Below are 20,126 nucleotides of genomic sequence, written 5' to 3' on the forward strand. Positions count from 1 at the left end.
TGGGGTATCGCCGTACTCGGGAGAAATTGCCTAACAAATTTTGGGGGGCTTTTTCTCCTTTCACCCCTTATGAAAATGTGAAGTTGGGGTCTACACCAGCATGTTAGTGTAAAAAAATTAATTGTTTACACTAACATGCTGGTGTTGCCCTATACTTTTCATTTTGACAAGAGGTAAAAGGGGGAAAAAAGCCCCCAAAATTTGTAATGCAATTTCTCCCGACTACGGACTTACCCCATATGTGGGCGCAAAGTGCTCTGGGGGCGCACAACAAGGCCCAGAAGGGAGAGTGCGCCATGTACATTTGAGGTGATTTGCACAGGGGTGGCTGATTGTTACAGCGGTTTTGACAATGCAAAAAAAAAAACTAAACCCCACATGTGACCCCATTTCGGAAACTACACCCCTCACGGAATGTAATGAGGGATGCAGTGAGAATTTACACCCCACTGGTGTCTGACAGATCTTTGGAACAGTGGGCTGTGCAAATTAAAAATGTTGTACAGACCACTGTTCCAAAGATCTGACAGACACCAGTGGGGGTAAATGCTCACTGTACCCCTTGTTACGTTCCTCAAGGGGTCTAGTTTCCAAAATGGTATGCCATGTGGGAGTTATTTTGCTGTCCTGGCACCATAGGGGCTTCCTAAATGCGAAGTGCCCCCCGAGCAAAATTTGCTCTCAAAAAGCCAAATATGACTCCTTCTCTTCTGAGCATTGTAGTTCGCTCGTAGTGCACTTCAGGTCAACTTATGGGGTACCTCCATACTCAGAAGAGGTGGGGTTACAAATTTTGGGGGGTATTTTCTGCTATTAACCCTTGCAAAAATTTGAAATTTGGGGGGAATCACACATTTTAGTGAAATTTTATTTTATTTTTTTACATATGCAAAAGTCGTGAAACACATGTGGGGTATTAAGGCTCACTTTATTCCTTGTTACGTTCCTCAAGGGGTCTTGTTTCCAAAATGGTATGGCATGTGTTTTTTTTTTTTTTTTTTTGCTGTTCTGGCACCATAGGGGCTTCCTAAATGCAACATGCCCCCCAAAAACCATTTCAGAAAAACGTACTCTCCAAAATCCCCTTGTCACTCCTTCGGTTCTGAGCCCTCTACTGCACCCACCGAACACTTTACATAGACGTATGAGGTATGTGCTTACTCGAGAGAAATTGGGCTACAAATATAAGTATACATTTTCTCCTTTTACCCCTCGTAAAAATTCAAAAATTGGGTCTACAAGAGCATGCGAGTGTAAAAAATGAAGATTGTGAATTTTCTCCTTCACTTTCCTGCTATTCCTGTGAAACACCTAAAGGGTTAAAAGGCTGACCGAACATCATTTTGTATACTTTAGGGGGTGCAGTTTTTCTAATGGGGTCATTTGTGGGGTATTTCTAAGATGAAGACCCTTCAAATCCACTTCAAACCTGAACTGGTCCCTGAAAAATAGTGAGTTTGGAAATTTTGTGAAAAATTGGAAAATTGCTGCTGAACTTTGAAGCCCTCTGGTGTCCTCCAAAAGTAAAAACTTGTCAATTTTATGATGCAAACATAAAGTAGACATATTGTATATGTGAAAAAACAATAAAAATATTTTGAATATCCATTTTCCTTACAAACAGAGAGCTTCAAAGTTAGAAAAAAGCAAAATTTTCAAATTTTTCATAAAATTTTCAAATTTTTCACCAAGAAAGGATGCAAGTTACAATTTTTTTTTTTACCACTATGTTAAAGTAGAATATGTCACGAAAAAACAATCTCGGAATCAGATTGATAACTAAAAGCATTCCGGGGTATTAATGTTTAAAGTGACAGTGGTCAGATGTTCAAAAAATGGCCGGGTCCTAAGGTGTAAAATGGCTGGGTCCTTAAGAGGTTAAAGAGACTCATGTCAGATTTGAAAGAACGGACTGGGTCATGAAGGCTAAAACTAGCTGGGTCATGAAGGGGTTAAAGTGCAGTCTCATAAAAACCATCCCGGATCTTGGTCTCCTCCTTTGCTTATTTTGGCTCTTGTATTCATTGTGGTTTTAGTAATTCTGATTTTTATTATAAGACAAACCAGTGATTATGCCACTTTTTTTTACTTAGTTATATGTACTAGACATATACTACATATAACCAGTTAGCCTATATTATTAGAAATATATTAACCATTTTTCTGTGTTGGCATTTTAGTATTCAGACACAGTGGCCCATGTTTATGAAGTAGTTTACGCCAGTTTAGGTGTAAAGTGAAGGTCACAAATCATGATGTGTAAATTTGCTTTTAGTTATTTACCAAGCTTCAAAAGTGGGTGTGCTCTCCATGGACTGGTCCCAAGTTTTGGACTAATTTGTTTAGTAGAATGTAAGAAAATCATGCAAATTTTGGCTCACCTCTGCCCCTCCTATCTTATGTAGGCTGCATTAGTTATACCAGCCTAAGTACATGTAAAAAAGGTAAGTACTTTTGTTGTTATCACCTATATAGAGGATAAGTGTCTGATCGCAGGGGGTCGAACTGCTGGGACCCCTGCAATCTGCTGTCCGGCGCCCCGATGTTCCGAAGATTTTTGTACGGAACATTGGCTATCCTCCTGCAAGAAGTGGCGATGGTTGACACGCCTATGGGATAGCTGGAGATACATAGCGCTCGTGTATCTCTGGCTCTCCCATAACCTTTAGACCTCTGACAGCAATTCAGGTTAAAGTAGTAGCCAATAAGAAAAATTCAGCTGCTGTATACTAGAGAAGTTGGTGTCGAAGTTAACGGCACACATTAGGACTTCGAGCCTTCTAGACGGTAGCTTTTTGTAAATTCCCCTCTCAAGGGGGGCTGCAGAATGCCGGGGGGCTGCACAGAGATCGCGGGGGTCCCAGTGACGGGACCCCTGCGATGACATATTTTCCTCTATCCTTTTGGATAAGTGATGTCTAAGGCCTGAATACCTCTTTAAGATCCCAGACTCCGGTCCAACTGATTCCTAAATACAGCCAATAAGGCCCATTATACAACATTTAAAAGCTAGTGGTAACAGAGTAGCATATCCAATGCATAATTCCTCCTGCCTAAATGGAAGAAATGGGCCATCCGAAATTGTGTAGTAAAGTAGCATCTGCATGCCCACACTGGGGACACAAGGAGTCTTGGCACAAGCCAAGCCAACCCTGTGAAGTAGAAAAATGTGACAACCGGACAGCTTTAAAAAGTGAGAGCAACAGACTATAAGATAGTGGTTTCCGAGTCCTATAAGGCCAAACCACTGAAGTCAGAGTAACCGCAAGTAACATTTCTCCAAAACTGTAAGGGGATACTTCATATGGTACTTATGCAGGAGTTTATTATAAAAGCAGGCAATAAATCCATCCTAGTCCAAAGACATAATAACCGACTCTGAGAAATAATGGACAACTAGCAACCTTAATCTGCCATGCACCTTAGCAGCATGACGAAGTTGCATGTAACCGTAAAGAGTACACAGCATATTAGTCATGAGTCGTTCCCCCCCCCCCCCCTACTAGAGTACAATTTGCCGAACTGAACAATACCCATGTTCCCAAAATGCATAATTCTCCTCCAATGAAAAGAATTCGGGAAAGGCTAATTTGCTCCATAGTGGCATAAATGTACAACCCCCCCCCCCCCCCCCCCATCATAGACTTGCTTTTACTCAACACTTTACCCACAGAGAAAGTTAAACAGACTTGTAAATTCCTTCTATTTAAAAAAATCTTAATCCTTTCAGTACTTATGAGCTGCTGAAGTTGAGTTGTTCCGTTCTAAGTGCTCTCTGACACCTATCTCAGGAACTGTCAAGAGTATAAGCAAATCCCCTTAGCAAACCTCTTCTACTCTCTGCTTCATATCCCTGCTTGTCTCGGGAACTGCACAGAGTACTGTGGTCAGACAGAAAAGAACTCCACTTCCACTGGAGCATACAGCAGCTAAGTACTGGAAGGGTTAAGATTTTTATATAGAAGTAATTTTACAAATCTAACTCTCTGGAGCCAGTTCATATAAAAAAAATTGTTCCACCGGAGAACCCCTTTTAAGAGTAACTTAAAAGGCTCTAGGAACTTGGAATATTGAATGAGTGCTTGTGGCTTCCATTTCACATCCACAAACTCTGCCCTTAAATATTTTTTTTTTTTTTTTTTTGTTCTGTACCTCAGACGAGTAATTTGGGGACTTAGTATATCCATTCTGGGTAAATGGCTGTTGTTTTTTTAGCCAGATGTAGAATGATGGCACAAAATTGTAGTAATTTGACCAGCATATACACCTGGTGACAGAGGACGAATCATTACCCGATATGCCCATTCAATGGCATACAGAGAAGTAAATATTTCAACCAGACTTCTATGTGGTCAGTAGGGTTACAGCCCTCAACTTATTCAAGCATCCCAACTCTGCGTACATTAACGCGGCGACGCCAGTTTTCCAAATCCTCTGCTTTTGTTTTCAGAAACACAATGCCCCAGATTTATCAAACTGAGAGAAAAAGTGGAGAGATTTTTCCACAACAACCAATCACAGCTCAGCTAACAAGCTCTCTGGTAAAGTGAAACCTGCCCTGTGATTGGCTGTTGTGGGAAAATCATTCAATTTTTTGTTAGTTGGATAAATCTGGGCAAATGTCCACAGTAGGAGCAAATCCCCCATAGCAAACCTCTCCTGCTCTGGACAGTTCCTGACATGTACAGAGGTGTCAGCAGAGAGCACTGTGGTTAGACAGAAAATAACTACACACCTTCCACTGTAGTATACAGCAGCTGATAAGTACTGGAAGGATTAAGAATTTTTAATAGAAGTAATTTACAAATATGTTTAACTTTCTGGCACCCTTTAAATAAACTTTGCTCTAGAAGAGCAGCAGTAATAAGGCTAGGATCAGACTACGGAATTTCAAAGCGAAATTGCAGGCGGAAATTCCACTTACTAAAATGTATAGTGTAGTGAATGGTTTTCCGTTCACAAATTCACACTTCGGAATTTGTGAAGTGGAATTTGTGAACGGAAAATCCGCTTGGAAATTTCCGCCTAAAGAAAGGCGTTGCTCTTTCTTCAGGCGGAAATCTGCGCGGAACACATTGCAATCTATTGGAGACTGCAGAGTCCGCGCGGTCCTAGCGCCGATTCAGTCAGCGTTGGCCACACTCGGAATCTCCGGGCGGAAATTTTCTGCCCGGAGATTCCGTAGTCTGAACCTAGCCTAAATGTGGACACACAACCAACACTAAAGATAAACGTCCTAGAGGGGTGGTGTTTTCAGTAGTCTTGTAGCATTTTTTTTTTTACTTCAAAGTTTTTCAGTAATAACACAAACAACAACATAAGCAGGAGGGAATAAGACCCTGCAGTTCTAGTCAGCGACATGAAACAAAGCACATAAAATACACAATATCGGAAAACTAAGTATGAACAGTTAAGACACAGGGGCTAGGAGGTTCTAACCTCAGCCACGCCATGTAGAACCAAAATAAGAAAAAGGAAGGGAGTGGGGATGGGGAGTAACAAACACAGTACCAACAGACCACATCCAGGAAAGGGAAGACAAGACAATGAAAAGAGGGAGAAAAAAGAGGAGTAAGCACAGCTGAGTCACCATAAGAAAAGGTCAGGAACTAAGGGGGTTACCTCAGTGAATCTATCCCAGGGATCCCACACTGAGAGAGACTGGGACATTATTGTTCAAAGAGGCCGCGAGAGACTCTAGAGACCGAATCCTAGCTACTAAATCATCCTCTGACGGGGGTAGAGTTTGCTTCCAATATTTAGCGATAAGCGTCTTAGCAGCCAAACTGATATAGAGGAACAACTTGAGTGGTTTCTTAGCTAAAGTTCTGATAGACAAGTGCAGGAGAAAGACCAGTGGATCCAACGGGACTATCACCCCCAACACCTCCCGGACCAGACGTTGAACCATACACCAATATGGCACTATGTGCGGGCAGGACCAGAATATATGGAAGGTGTCACCCAAACCAACCCCGCATCTCCAGCACTGGGGGGGGAATGTCAGAGTTCAATCTATTCAGCAGGGACGGAGTGTGATACCACCCCATTAGCATTTTATATTGTGTTTCCTTATGAGCTGTACAAATCGAAGCCCTAAAGGCCTGATCCCAGATCACCCTCCACTGAGAAATGGTGATAGGTGTCCGAAGGGGCCGTTTCCCAATAGGCCATATATCTGTGCGAAGGATTAGTGTCGTCTGGGGTGGAGATCAAGAGAGAGTAGATACTAGAGAGTCTCCTCGTCTGGGGCCTGCTCCTGCACAGCCTCTCAAAGCAGGTAGGTAGAGATACACTCAGAGAGCCCCGAGTTGAGGACAGGTAGTGACAAAGCTGCACATAGCGAGTCAATTCAGAGGAGGGGAGAGCCCAGCGGGAAACCAATTGGTCAAAGGGCAGGAGGGAACAGGACACAAAGTCAACCACATCGGCCCAGGACCATACAGGAGGTTACACTGGGGGGGGGGGGGAGTTGGAGTCTGAGTGAGAAAGGACCATAGGGGAGAGAAAAAAGAAGTCTAAACCGCCTAGAACAGTAAATCCACATATAGTGAGTAAAGGACATGGGGCCAAGGAGGGAACCAGTTGGGGACAGGAGGGGATAGGTCCATAGGAGAGAGTTTGGGTGGGTCGGGGCTAGCCATAATTTTTCCACCTCCATCCACTTGCTGTATGCATGGTAGGTGGACCAGGACGCCAAGTGTCGCAGATGAGCCTCCTAATAATACTTTGTCACTTCCGGGACCCCAAGCTTCCCATGATGTCGGTTCGCCATCATAACTGACATAGGCAACCTGTGTCGTTTAGCTTCCCAAATAAATCGAAAAATAGCCGATTGAAAAGAGCGCAGTACTGCAAGAGGGAACTTTTACCGGCAGTGATTCAAAATAATAGAGTAATTTTGAGAGAATAGTCATAACCGCCACAATGTGTCCGAAAAAAGATATACATTGAGAATGCCACTTTTCCATTAAAGCATGCAGCTCACAGAATAGGGGAGGAAAGTTAAGAGTATAGAGAGGCATAGGTAGGAGGAAGAGAGCCCCCCAAATACTTAATAGTGGACTGATACCAACGAAAGGAATAGTTAGATCTCAGGAGGGAAGCCACAGGAGGAGACAGTTTGAGAGGCATTGCCTCAGATTTAGAAAGGTTGACCTTGTATCCGGAAACCTGACCAGAAGCATGAAGTTTATAAAGGGAAGGCAGAGATATTAGGGGGTTAGTGAGAGTAAGTAAGACGTCATCAGCAAAAAAGACAGATCTTAAATTCCTTATCGTGGATAGCCACTAGAGATGAGCGAACTTACAGTAAATTCGATTTGTCACAAACTTCTCGGCTCGGCAGTTAATGACTTTTCCTGCATAAATTAGTAATTAGTTCACCTTTCAGGTGCTCCCGTGGGCTGGAAAAGGTGGATACAGTCCTAGGAGACTCTTTCCTAGGACTGTATCCACCTTTTCCAGCTCACCGGAGCACCTGAAGGCTGAACTCATTTACGCAGGATAAGTCATCAACTGCCGAGCCGAGAAGTTCGTGACGAATCGAATTTACTGTAAGTTCGCTCATCTCTAATAGCCCCACCAGAGACGTCCAGGTCCCCCCGGATCAAGGCTGCAAGCGGTTCAATACATAAAGCAAAAATTAGGGGGGACAACGGACATCCCTGCCTAGTACCATTATAAAGTGGAAAAGGCGAAGAGGAGGCATCGGGAAGTTTAAGCAAAGCAGTAGGAGAGGAGTATAGGCCCTGCAGTGCTGTAAGGAAGTTACCAGAGATCCCAAATTTCTGGAGGGCAGCAAACCTAAACTGCCAACCCAACCTATCAAACGCCTTTTCAGCATCTAAACTTAATAACAATGCCTGTCTGGACCCCCGATTAACCACGTCAATCAGATCCAGAACCCTTCTCGTATTATCACCTCCCTGGCGATTGGGGATAAACCCCACCTGGTCTTTGTGTATAAGGATAGGCGAAAAAACGCATAGGCGAGTCGCCAATACTTTAGAGAACAACTTCAGATCTGAATTCAAGAGGGCTTTGGGCCTTCAACTGGAGCAATCATGGGGGGTCCTTTCCAGGCTTTGGGATCAGTGTAATAAGAGAGTGTAGAAAGGACTGCGGAACACCCTCTCCACTCAGAAAAGAGTTCAACAAAGAAACCAGCCTGGGTAAAATGATAGGAGAGTAAGTTTTATAGTACAGGTATGTTAAGCCGTCAGGTCCTGGAGAGCGACCCGCCGGGAGGGACTTAAGAACTTCCTCGAGCTCTTCAAGGGTAATAGGGGCATTCAGGACCTCCCGATCACCAGCCGAGAGAACCGGAAGGCTACACCTAGAGAGGAAGGAGTCAAGGGTAGCAGCACACTCCTCTGGGTCCGAGGGTAGTTAAGAGGGAAGGGAGTGCAGTTTAGAATAATAGTCCAGAAAAAGACGAGCAATAGAATTGGAGTGATATTGAAGAGTCCCTGTTGAGTCCCTCAGGGTCAAGGGTGTTTGTGAAGCTGCCCGATCCCGAAGGCGCCTTGCCAGCATAGTGTGAGCTTTGTTACCTTTTTCGTAAAAGCGCTGCTTAGCATAGAGTAATTGCCGCTCCACTTTATGAAGGGCCAGGTCATCCAACTGGGACCTCGCAGCCACCAAGTGCTGTAGGATCGGGAGGGAAGGAACAGTCTGAAGGCGAGCCTCCAGATCAGAGATTAAAACCCAGAGTTCCCAGGAGCGGGCCAAACCATCACTTTTCAGTCTGGAGCTCAAAGCAATGCAATGACCTCTGACCACAGCCTTATGGGCCTCCTACAGGATAGCCTGGGAAGAGAGAGAGCCCTCTTTGGTGGCAAAATAATCATTAATGTTTTTGAGGATCAAATCCTGGGAAGGAAGGGACTTAAGTAGAGAGAAATTAAGGCGCCAATGACAGCGGTGGAGAACGGAGAGAAAGAAACAAGGATAGGACTATGGACTGACCAGGAGATGGGCTCCAAGGAAGCAGAGGTGTGCATGTGCACCATTGGAAGGTTTCCGAAAAAATAATCAAGAGTGTGGAGTTTATAGGGGTGGGAGTAAAAAGAAAAAGAACGGTCAGAGTGGTGATTAATGCGCCATAGGTCAAACAGCGCGGCCGAGCGAATTAGCCGACGAAAGAGCGTGGATATTTGCACCTGCAGGACCAATCACCCACCTCAGGAGAGAGGACAGTTGGAGCAGTAGGCTTTGAGGGAGAGGTCACAGGCGAGCGACTTATGGCTGGGGGGGTTATCGGGGCAGGAGAGACCCCCCCCCCCAGCACCGAGGACCCCCGGTTAGCTGATGAAAAGTCCGGTGCAGGGACCAATTTGGGGCCAGAGGCCAAGTCCCCCAGGGTACAGTCTGTAGCTTCACCTCCTGCAGAGAGGACACAAGCAGCAGTGGGACAGAGAACAGGGGCCTGCAGCAGTTGGGCTGGCAACTCCTCCACTACAGCCACAGCGGGAGACGAGGAGGAACAGGCGGGGGTCCAGAGCTTACCCAAAGTCCTGGGAGATCAGCAGGGCAGCCAAGCCGGGCTCCGGGGGGTCCGTTCCAGCCGTCGGGGCTATGCGCAGATCCGTGCGCAGCAGCCATAGCTCCCACTGAGCGGGATCGCAGCCTGCGCACAGAGACCGGGAAGGCAAGCGGGGAGGCCAGAGCAGATGAGGAGGGCATGCGGAGGTACCGTACGATCCCTCCAGACGGAGTTTGGGGGGTAAGTCCTGGCAATGGGATCTTCTTGCGGCGTCAAGTTCCTCTGGGCATGAGGAAGAGGGCAGAGGAAAGCTAATTGAGCAGATTTTAGGCCACGAGGTGCGGAGCTCAGGGACTATGTGGCCATCTCTGGTAGCGGCAAGCACCCCAACATTTGTATTACGTATATTGACATATATATAAACTTGAAGCATTCCTAAGATTCTGTGCATGATAAAATTTTCGATGAATTCCTGTCTTCACTGTACAGAGCCTTGCTATATGGCACCTACTGCAGTCAGGATATTACCATGTGCAAATATTTGTTCTGCCATTTCCTTTGAGCAGACCAGAAGAGGACTTGTCACTCTGATATTGTGAAATAGTTGGACTATTATATAGCAACAACAATGCACATGAATCAGGAATGTTAGACAGCATATAAAACTTTCACACATCTATGGTCTGACTGCATAGCCTTTAGTGGGGGAAGTAGAAGAGCCTGGAATGTGAAAGGCCAGCAGTGGAAATCTTTTGTGAAAGGAGTAATAGCATTTTCTGCTACGTGTTTATGGAGAGCTTTTCTATTGTTTCAGTACAGTAAGCGCTAAAACATGAAGTCAAGTTCAGAGCAAAGTAGGAACAAATTACAGTTTGCATTTGTGAACGGCCAGTCATTTTGAAAAAAATTTGCATACTTAAAGGGAACAGGTCATCAGAAAATGACCTCTTATTTAAATCAAGTTTTTATGTAAAATTAAACTGACAGCAGGATAACGCACAGGAACGTGCTGGTACTGCCTTAGAGTGTGGTTGACTCTGATCGCGGGAGTCTTTTTTTCATTTTGTTCTGGAGATGTACCTAAATATGTAAAATAGTGCCATTTGTGAGTAGCTAATAGCCGCCGAAGGGATGTTTGACTAATGCCACTCTCCAGTGACACATGGCGAGTGCTACGCTGTGGGCTCTTGCTGAATGAAGCTAGGACAGCCACTGATGTTTCTTCATTAGTGACAGATTTCATGCGTCCACATTTTGGCAAATCCAACACTGAACCAGTTTCACGAAACTTAGTAAGCAGTTGGCTAACTGTAGCATGGGAGATGGGTGGTCTCATAGGGTGTCTTGCATTGAAATCTGCTGCAATGACCCGGTTACTGCGTTCACCAGACATCAACACAATTTCTATCCACTCCTCACGTGTTAACCTCGACGACATGTCAATGACTGTAAACAGAGAAACTTGTAAATAACTCATGAAAGAATAAAGTTACGTTAAAACAAAGCACATCAATGTTTTTTTTCTTGTGAAATTCCCAATAAGTTTGATGTGTCACATGACCCTCTTCCTATTGAAAAAAGTTGGATTCAAAATGGTCACCACCCATCTTGAAAAGTTTCCCCCCTCACATATACTAATGTGCCACAAACAGGAAGTTAATATCACCAACCATTCCCATTTTATTATGGTCTATCCATATAAATGGCCCACCCTGTACACCCAGAAGAGAAGAGCGAAGCAGCTTCAGAAATGCGGCCTTTTTTTACTTCAACACACACAACGTACTTTGTCAAAGATGGCCATGGCTCTGAAGCCTCTTGGCTTCTGGGTGTGTTGTGGAAACGATGCATGTGCAGTGGTGTTCCTGGGGAAAGATATATGAAGATATATATTTTATTTTTTTGAGGGGGTCCATAAGGGACCAGCCAGATGAGTGAAGCACTCACTCGCATATATGTATTTTTAGATACAGGTCCTAGAACAGCACAATGTAGAGAGAAAACGTTACCGGCATTATTAAGTAATGCTGATTTCCTCCCCTTGGGAGTTACTTTCTGCATTATTAGGGAATGCCAGCAGGTTAGTGTGGGTGATGCTGTTAGTTCCCCATTAAACCGTTTTCTACAGAATTTTGTGGTGGTTTTCTCATTTGTCCACTATCTACATTACAAAATAATCCTTTTAAATCTTGCAGTTTTCATTATGGCTACTAGGCCTAATATTATGCTGACAGTTCTTGTTCAGTATAAAGCATTGCCCTTATAATCTTTGACAATATTACAGTAAGTGAACGTTCACATAATCGTAGCTTGCAGCCGGTTAACCGTTTTTGTAAGTTCGCTGCAAGTTGATGCTTTAATTAGCAGCGGATTTTCTGCATTGAGTGTATCGAGATACAGTTGTGTGAATGGAACCTTACAGGAGACAGCAGTAGACAGATACTCCAGGATCTACTACCATTCACAATAGCTTTAGTTCTCAGCCCAGCACACCCACTTGAATGATGAATGTCCTATGCACAGGTCACCGAGCATGCCCAGAAAACTCATTGTAGTCAATAATGTCTGGGCTATACTGTTGTGCCTATGCCTGTGAGGATTGATGCAAAGAATATTAAGTGCTGTTAAAAACAGCTCAGACAATATGCCTGCCCTTATAATGCATTAAAATGAAATAAATAAATTACAATCAGAATGTAAAACGGATTGGAAAACAGAACATGTTTTAGTATCTGCCTCTAATCCGTGAAAATAAATCTAGTAAAGAGTGATTTGTGTTTATATGTTAACAGGCTGGTAACAGAGGAACTGTGAAGGACTTCCCAGGTTTTAATGCAGGTAAAGATGCTGATGCAGTAAGGAAAGCAATCAAGGGCCTTGGTGAGTATATATATTTTTCTCTGTATGCTGTGCAAAACTTTAACTTATACTTTATTCCATAAATACATACAATGATCATTAGAAATCAGAATGTCCAAAAATAGCCATTCATAAATAAATGTTCCTATATAACAAGCCTAGCAAAAGATTGGATAGGTGAAAAAGAGAAAAAACATTCTTCCTATAGTCACATCCTAGTCAGGGCTAAATCCTGCCTGTTTTGATAAGGACAGCCCCGCTGTGGAACCTAACTAGGGTCCCTTATCACAATCCTTGCAATCCGAAACAAAATAAAGAAAAAAAACTGGAGACAAATCCAACATATGACATTCTTAAGGTAACCTTCAAATTAATCAATTATTATTAACTGGCGGATATAAAGAATATTCCTAGACATGTTTCATATATGATATTGATAGCAACTACTCAAAAAACCAACATGTGTCCCTGTAGTGTATCAAGCCACAGTTCATCAGGAATGTCAAATCGTAAGGGCCCCAAATAGAGACAAGATAAACAATCCAGATAGTGAGATCAAATAGAAACCATAACAAACTGTGCCTTTAAAGTAGTCAGTCTGTCAAATAAGGCTACTACAGCTCACAGCAGCACGTCTTTGGGCTCATCCCATCTCTGTGTGCAGTGAAAGCATTTTATAATATCTATAAATATAAAATGCATGAATGTTCCAGCATCACTTCCAAATTGCTGAATATTTCTATAAAACTAAATTAACCCTTACCCACCCCTAGTTGCTTGTTTTTTGTCTAAAATCTCATGCAAGTTTAAGGGACTTCTGGTACCTTACTCCACAAGCTTCGCTCTGCAACCTTCTGGTGAGTGCATCAGTCCAGTTTGCTAGACACACCACGCCCCACAACCATAATCTCCATCACAGCTAAACCCAACCTTGCTCCACAATATTCGCATCTGTGGGTGAAATGGGTCGGTACTGCTTCCATGCCCCTCCTACAAACCATGCCCCCAATCCTGCTTGTAAATGTGGTTTTAGTTTTTTGCAGTTTTCTTTCTTTTATTTTATTTTTTTTTTGTATACCCTTCTTTTTTTTTTATATTTTTTTTTATTTTTTTTTAATTTATTTTTTTTGTAATTGTTTGAAAAAATTTTTTGCCTCTATTTACTAGGGACTGATGAAGATTCCTTAATCAGTGTTCTTACACAAAGGTCAAATTCACAGAGACAACTTATTGCAAAAGAATATTTGTCAGCATGTGGGAAGGTGAAGTATGACATCTTACCTTTTCTTTTATGTCTTCCAGGATAACATGCATTGGTGGGATTGATAGAGAAAATGTCTTGCAGGGTCTAATTGCATGTGGATGCTCCTTTTTTTTTTTTTTTTTTTTTTTTTTTAATCAGCCCTGTAATACCCATGGAAATGAATGTTCAGTTTTTATAATGGCCACAGTTTAAGCAGATTTTACATGTATTGCAAAAATCTTGTTAAAAAAAAAATTACAAATTATTTTTTGGAGCAGATTTATCTATAAGGAAAAAACTGTAGGAGTCCTGACACTGTCATAAAATGTTGAATGTTAGATGAATTATGCGACTCAAATAAAACAGTGGAGCACACGTAGGACAGGTCTGACATGGTGCAGATTTTATAACTGTCAAAAAAAAGTGCTGAAAGAACACTCACAAATTTGCTGTGAATCACTGCATCATATAAAAAGCATGCAGCCAAATATCCACACCTGAACAACCTGATATGTAGAACTGTATGATAGATCTAGACTGCTAGCACTAACTTGTCACATTTGTTTCTTACCTAGGAACTAAAGGATGACTTGAAAGGTGATCTGTCGGGCAACTTTGAACATCTTATGGTTTCTCTAATATTGCCTCCAGCTGTATTTGATGCGAAACAGCTGAAGAAGGCTATGAAGGTAGGTACTAGAAAAGAAACAAACACTTGGATTAATAGTAGATACTTTTGAATTACACTGTATTGAAGAGGTAGTTTTAGTTTGAGGTAAGACACGATCTTTATAGTTCCTCAGTAAACATTCCTTATCCTAGTCAAGTATATAGTGTTACAGAATGAAGCTTAACCTCTTAAGTACCCTTGACGTAAGCGTACGTCATGACACCCTGGTACTTAACCCCTTAAGGACCAAGGACGTACCGGTACGTTACACGGTAACCCCGCATCATATCAAGGCGGGCCCGCCGTCATAGTGAAGCTGGGACCTGCCGCTAATAGCGCGCAGCGGTGCCGTGCGCTATTAACCCTTTAGCCACACGCTCAGAGCTGAGCCACGCGGCTAAAAGCGAAAGTGAAAGCTTCCGGTTAACTCAGTGGGCTGTTCGGGATAGCCGCGGCGAAATCGCGGCATCCCGAACAGCTTACAGGATAGCTGGAGGGCCCCTACCTGCCTCCTCGCTGTCCGATAGCCAAATGACTGCTCAGTGCCTGAGATCCAGGCACGAGCAGTCATGCAGCAGAATCATCGATCACTGGTTTCCTATGAGAAACCAGTGATCAATGATAAAGATCAGTGTGTGCAGTGTTATAGGTCCCTATGGGAGCTATAACACTGCAAAAAAAAAAAGTGAGTGAATATCATTTAACTCCTCCCCTATTAAAAGTTTGAATCACCCCCCTTTTCCCATAAAAATATAAAGTACCCTTGACGTAAGCGTACGACATGACACCCTGGTACTTAACCCCTCAAGGACGTACCGGTATGTCCTTGGTCCTGCTCCGGTGATAAAGTGTAAATAAAAATAAACATATATGGTATCACCGCGTGCGGAAATGTCCGAATTATAAAAATATATTAATTAAACCGCTCGGTCAATGACGTGCGCGCAAAAAAATTCCAAAGTCCAAAATAGTGCATTTTTGGTCACTTTTTATACCATTTAAAAATGAATAAAAAGATCAATAAGTCCTATCAATGCAAAAATGGTACCGTTAAAAACTTCAGATCACGGCGCAAAAAAATGAGCCCTTATACCGCCCCATACACAGAAAAATAAAAAAGTTATAGGGGTCAGAAGATGACAATTTTAAACGTATAAATTTTCCTGCATGTAGTTATGATTTTTTCCAGAAGTATGACAAAATCAAACCTATATAAGTAGGGTATCATTTTAATCATATGACGTACGCGTACGTCATGCAGAATTCCGGTCCCCGCCGGGCGGCGATCGGACCGGGATGCCTACTAAAATCATTCGGCAGGCATCCCGTGCAAACACCCAGGGGGGGTCATCAGCCCCCCCCCCCCCCATGTCTGCGATCGCGACAAATTGCAAGTGAATTCACACTTGCGATTTGCGCGATTTCAGGTCTATGGTGACCCGGAATAGAAGGGGGATTGTGGTTGTCCAAGACACAGACTATCCCCCTGAAGGGATAGGATTGAGGTGGCAGGGGCGCCACCCCCCTTATCCCTGCTATTGGTCGTTTAGACGCGACGACCAATAGCAGATCGGGGGGGGGGGGGGGGGGGGGTTACTTTCAGTTTCCCCATTCTGCCCACCCGCAATAGGTGGGGCAGGACAGGGAAACCGACCGGGACCGGCGCCGAAGGTCACTTACCGATCTGCGGAGGCTGCAGGCGACGGTGATCGGCAGGCGGCGATGTCATGTGGCTGGATCCTACGGAAGCCGGTGAGTTGCCTAGCAATATCTGGAGGGCTACAGTTTGAGACCACTATACAGTGGTCTCTTAACAGTAGCCCTCCAGATGTTGCAAAACTACAACTACCAGCATGCCCAGAAAGCTGTTTGGGCATGCTGGGAGTTGTAGTTTTGCAACAGCTGGAGGTCTACAATTTAGAGACCACTGCACAGTGAACTCCAAACTGTAGCGCTCTAGATCATGCAAAACTACAACTCCTAGCATGCCCACACAGCAGTTTGCTGTCTGGGCATGCTGGGATTTGTAGTTTTGCAACATCTGGAGGGCCACAGTTTGGAGATCACTGTGCAGTGTTCTCTATACTGTAGCCCTCCCAGATGTTGCAAAACAGCAAATCCCAGCATGCCCAAACAGCAAACAGCTGTCTCGGCATGCTGGGAGTTGTAGTTTTGCAACAGCTGGAGACACACTGGTTGGAAAATACTGAGTTAGGTAACAGAACCTAACTGAAGGTTTTCCAACCAGTGTGCCTCCAGCTGTTGCAAAAGTACAACTCCCAGCATGCACGGTCTGTCAGTACATGCTGGGAGTTGTAATTTTGTAACGGCTGGAGGTTCCCCCCCCCCCCCATGTAAATGTACAGGGTACATTCACACGGGCAGGTTTACAGTAAGTTTCCTGCTTGAAGTTTGAGTTGCGGCAAATTTTTTGCTGCAGCGCAAAGTCCTAGCGGGGAACTCATCGTAACTCGTAACCCGCCAGTGCGAATGTACCCTAAAAACACTACAATACACTACCACATAATAAAGAGTAAAACACTACATATACACCCCCCCCGGCAATAAAAATGAAAAACGTATTGTATGGCAGTGTTTCCAAAACGGAGCCTCCAGCTATTGCAAAACAAAACTCCCAGCATTTCCGGACAGCCACTGACTGTCCAGGCATGCTGGGAGTTTAGCAACAGCTGGAGGCACCCTGTTTGGGAATCACTGGCATAGAATACCCCGATGTCCACCCCTATGCAATCCCTAATTTAGTCCTCAAATGCGCATGAGAGACACTTCAGAGCCCTGTCGTATTTTAAGGAAACAGTTTAGGGCCACATATGGGGTATTTCCGTACTCAGGAGAAATTGCACTACAAATTTTGGGGGGCTTTTTCTCCTTTTACCCCTTATGAAAAGTTGGGGGCTACACCAGATTGTTAGTGTTAAAAAAAAAAAAAAAATTTTATGTTGCCCCATACTTTTTATTTTCACAAGCGTTAAAAGGAAAAAAAAGACCCCCAAAATTTGTAACGCAATTTCTCCGTAGTACGGAAATACCCCATTTGTGGGCGTAAAATGCTCTTTGGGCGCACAACAAGGCTCAGGAGTGAGGGTGCACTATGTACATTTGGTTCTGACATAAACGCAAAAAAAGAAATACCACATGTGACCCCACTTTGGAAACTACACCCCTCACGGAACGTAACAAGAGGTATAATGCGCCTTAACACTCCACAGGTGTTTAATGAAAATTCTTCAAAGTTGGATGGAAAATGAAAGAAAAAAAACTTTTGTCACTAAAATGCTGGTGTTACCCTAAATTTTTCATTTTCACAAGGAAAATAGGAAAAAAGCCGCCCAAAATTTGTAACCCCATTTCTTAGTAAGAACATACCCCATATGTGGATGTAAAGTGCTCTCCTGGCAAACTACAATGCTCAGAAGAGAAGGAGCGCTATTGGGCTTTTGAAGAGAAAATTTGTCTGGAATTGAAGGCCACGTGTGTTTACAAAGCCCCCATAGTGCCAGAACAATGGAACCAAACACCCCCCCCCCCCCATGTGACTCCATTTTGGAAATTACACCCCTCTTGTAATGCAATAAGGGGTACAGTGAGCATTTACGCCCCACAGGTGTCTTGACAGATTTTTGGAACAGTGGTCTGTGAAAATGAAAAGTAATTTTTCATTTGCACAGCCCACTGTTCCAAAGATCTGTCAGATGCCAGTCGGGTGTAAATACTCAATGAACCCCTTATTAAATTCTGTGAGGGGTGTAGTTTCCAAAATAGGGTCACATGTGGGGGGGGGGTCCACTGTTCTGGCAGCATGGGGGAGTTTGTAAATGCACATGGCCTCTGACTTCCATTCCAAACATTTTTTTTTTTTTTCCTAAAGCTCAATGGCGCTCCTTCTCTTCTGAACATTGTAGTTTCAGAGATGGGGTTACAAATTTTGGGGGGCATTTTGTCCTATTATCCCTTGTAAAAATTCAAAATTTGAGGGAAAACTAACACTTCAGTGAAAAAAAAAATAATTTACACTTCCAAATTTAACAAAAAGTCGTCAAACACCTGTGGGGTGTTAAGGGTCACTGGACCCCTTGTTGCGTGCCTTGAGGAGTGTAGTTTCAAAAATAGTATGCCAAGTGTTTTTTTGTTTGTTTTTTGTTTTTGTTTTTTTTGCTGTCCTGGCACAATAGGGGCTTCCTAAATGGGACATGCCCTCCAAAAACCATTTCAGAAAAATTTGCTTTTCAAAAGCCAAATGTGACTCCTTCTCTTCTGAGCATTGTAGTTCGCCAGCAGAGCACTTGACATCCATACATGGGGTATTTCCATACTTAGAAGAGATGGGGTTACAAATTTTGAGGGGATTTGGTCCTATTATCCCTTGTAAAAAATTTAAATTTGAGGGAAAACTAGCCTTTTAGTGAAAGAAAAAAGAAAAAATCATTTACACATCCAAATTTAAAGAAAAGTCGTCAAACACCTGTTTGCTGTTCTGGCCCCACAGGGGCTTCCTAAATGCGACATGCCCCCCAAAAACCACTTCAGAAAAACTCACTCTCCAAAATCCCACTGTTGCTCTTTCCCTTCTGAGCCCTCTACTGCGCCCGCCGAACACTTGACATACACATATGAGGTATTTTCTTACTCAAGAGAAATTGGGTTACACATTTTAGGAAGATTTCTCTCCTTTTATCCCTTATAAAAATTCAATAACTGGGTCTACAAGAACATGCCAGTGTAAAAAATGAAGATTTTGAATTTTCTCCTTCAATTTGCTGCTGTTCCTGTGAAACACCTAAAGGGTTAACAAACCTTTTTGAATACTTTACTTTGAGGGGTGCCGTTTTTATAATAGGGTCATATATGGGGTATGTCTAATATGAAGACCCTTCAAATCCACTTCAAAACAGAACTGGTCCCTGAAAAATTTTGATTTTGAAGATTTTGTGAAAAATTGGAAAACTGCTGCTATAATTTGAAGCCCTCTGATGTCTTCCAAAAGTAAAAACATGTCAACTTTATGATGGAAACATAAAGTAGACATATTGTATATGTGAATCAATATATAATGTATTTGGAATATTCATTTTCCTTAAAAGCAGAGAGCTTCAAAGTAAAAAAAAAAAATGCAAAATGCAAATTTTGGAACTTTTCACCAAGAAATGATGCAAGTATTGACAATTTTTTTTACCACTAACATAAAGTAGAATATGTCATGAAAAACAATCTCTGAATCAGAATGAAAGGTAAAAGCATCCCAGAGTTATTAATGTTTAAAGTGACAGTGGTCAGATGTGGAAAAATTGGCCGGGTCCTACAGTGAAAATTGGCTGGGTTCTTAAGGGGTTAAAGGGGTTGTCCCAAGGTTGTTATCCCCTATTTTGTGGGTAGGGAATAACTAGATGATCAGTGGGGTCTAACAGCTGGGACCCTACATGTCCCACAAGTGAATAGAGCGGCAGCTCCACTCGACCACTACACCAGTAATTTTCTATAGGACTCCTGATCGTAAAAACCACTGACAGGTGAAGTACATAATATGGATTATCTCCTGATAATGGCAATATTAAAAGAGCGGCACTTTCATTTGAAAAAACTTTTAATATAATGTAGATAAAACAATATATATATATATATATATATATGTATGTATGTATGTATGTATGTATGTGTGTGTGTGTGTGTGTGTGTGTGTATGTATTCCTAATATGCATTGGTTAAAAATGTGTACATTTTGGGTTAAAAAAAGTCTTGTGCCTGCAGCTATTGCCTGTGCAGAGACAAAATACAGTAAGTGTTGGCAGGACAAGTAGGGCTCTGTGCATTGAGGACAAAAAGAGCTCTGTACTTTGAGGCTCTGACAT

The 20,126-nt window shown here is 42.9% G+C and overlaps 1 protein-coding gene across 1 annotated transcript in view; it reads left to right on the forward strand.

The window, feature by feature from the left end:
• The window catches only part of ANXA3 (annexin A3), an 86,032-nt gene that overhangs the window by 14,160 nt on the left and 51,746 nt on the right, over nt 1-20,126 (forward strand). The window contains exons 3-5 of the mRNA XM_056568809.1: nt 12,280-12,367; nt 13,514-13,608; nt 14,165-14,278. Of these exons, the coding sequence (XP_056424784.1) occupies nt 12,280-12,367; nt 13,514-13,608; nt 14,165-14,278 (297 nt within the window). The remainder of the gene's footprint in view (nt 1-12,279; nt 12,368-13,513; nt 13,609-14,164; nt 14,279-20,126) is intronic.

This window comes from Hyla sarda, chromosome 1, assembly GCF_029499605.1.
Source record: "Hyla sarda isolate aHylSar1 chromosome 1, aHylSar1.hap1, whole genome shotgun sequence".
NCBI lineage: Eukaryota > Metazoa > Chordata > Amphibia > Anura > Hylidae > Hyla > Hyla sarda.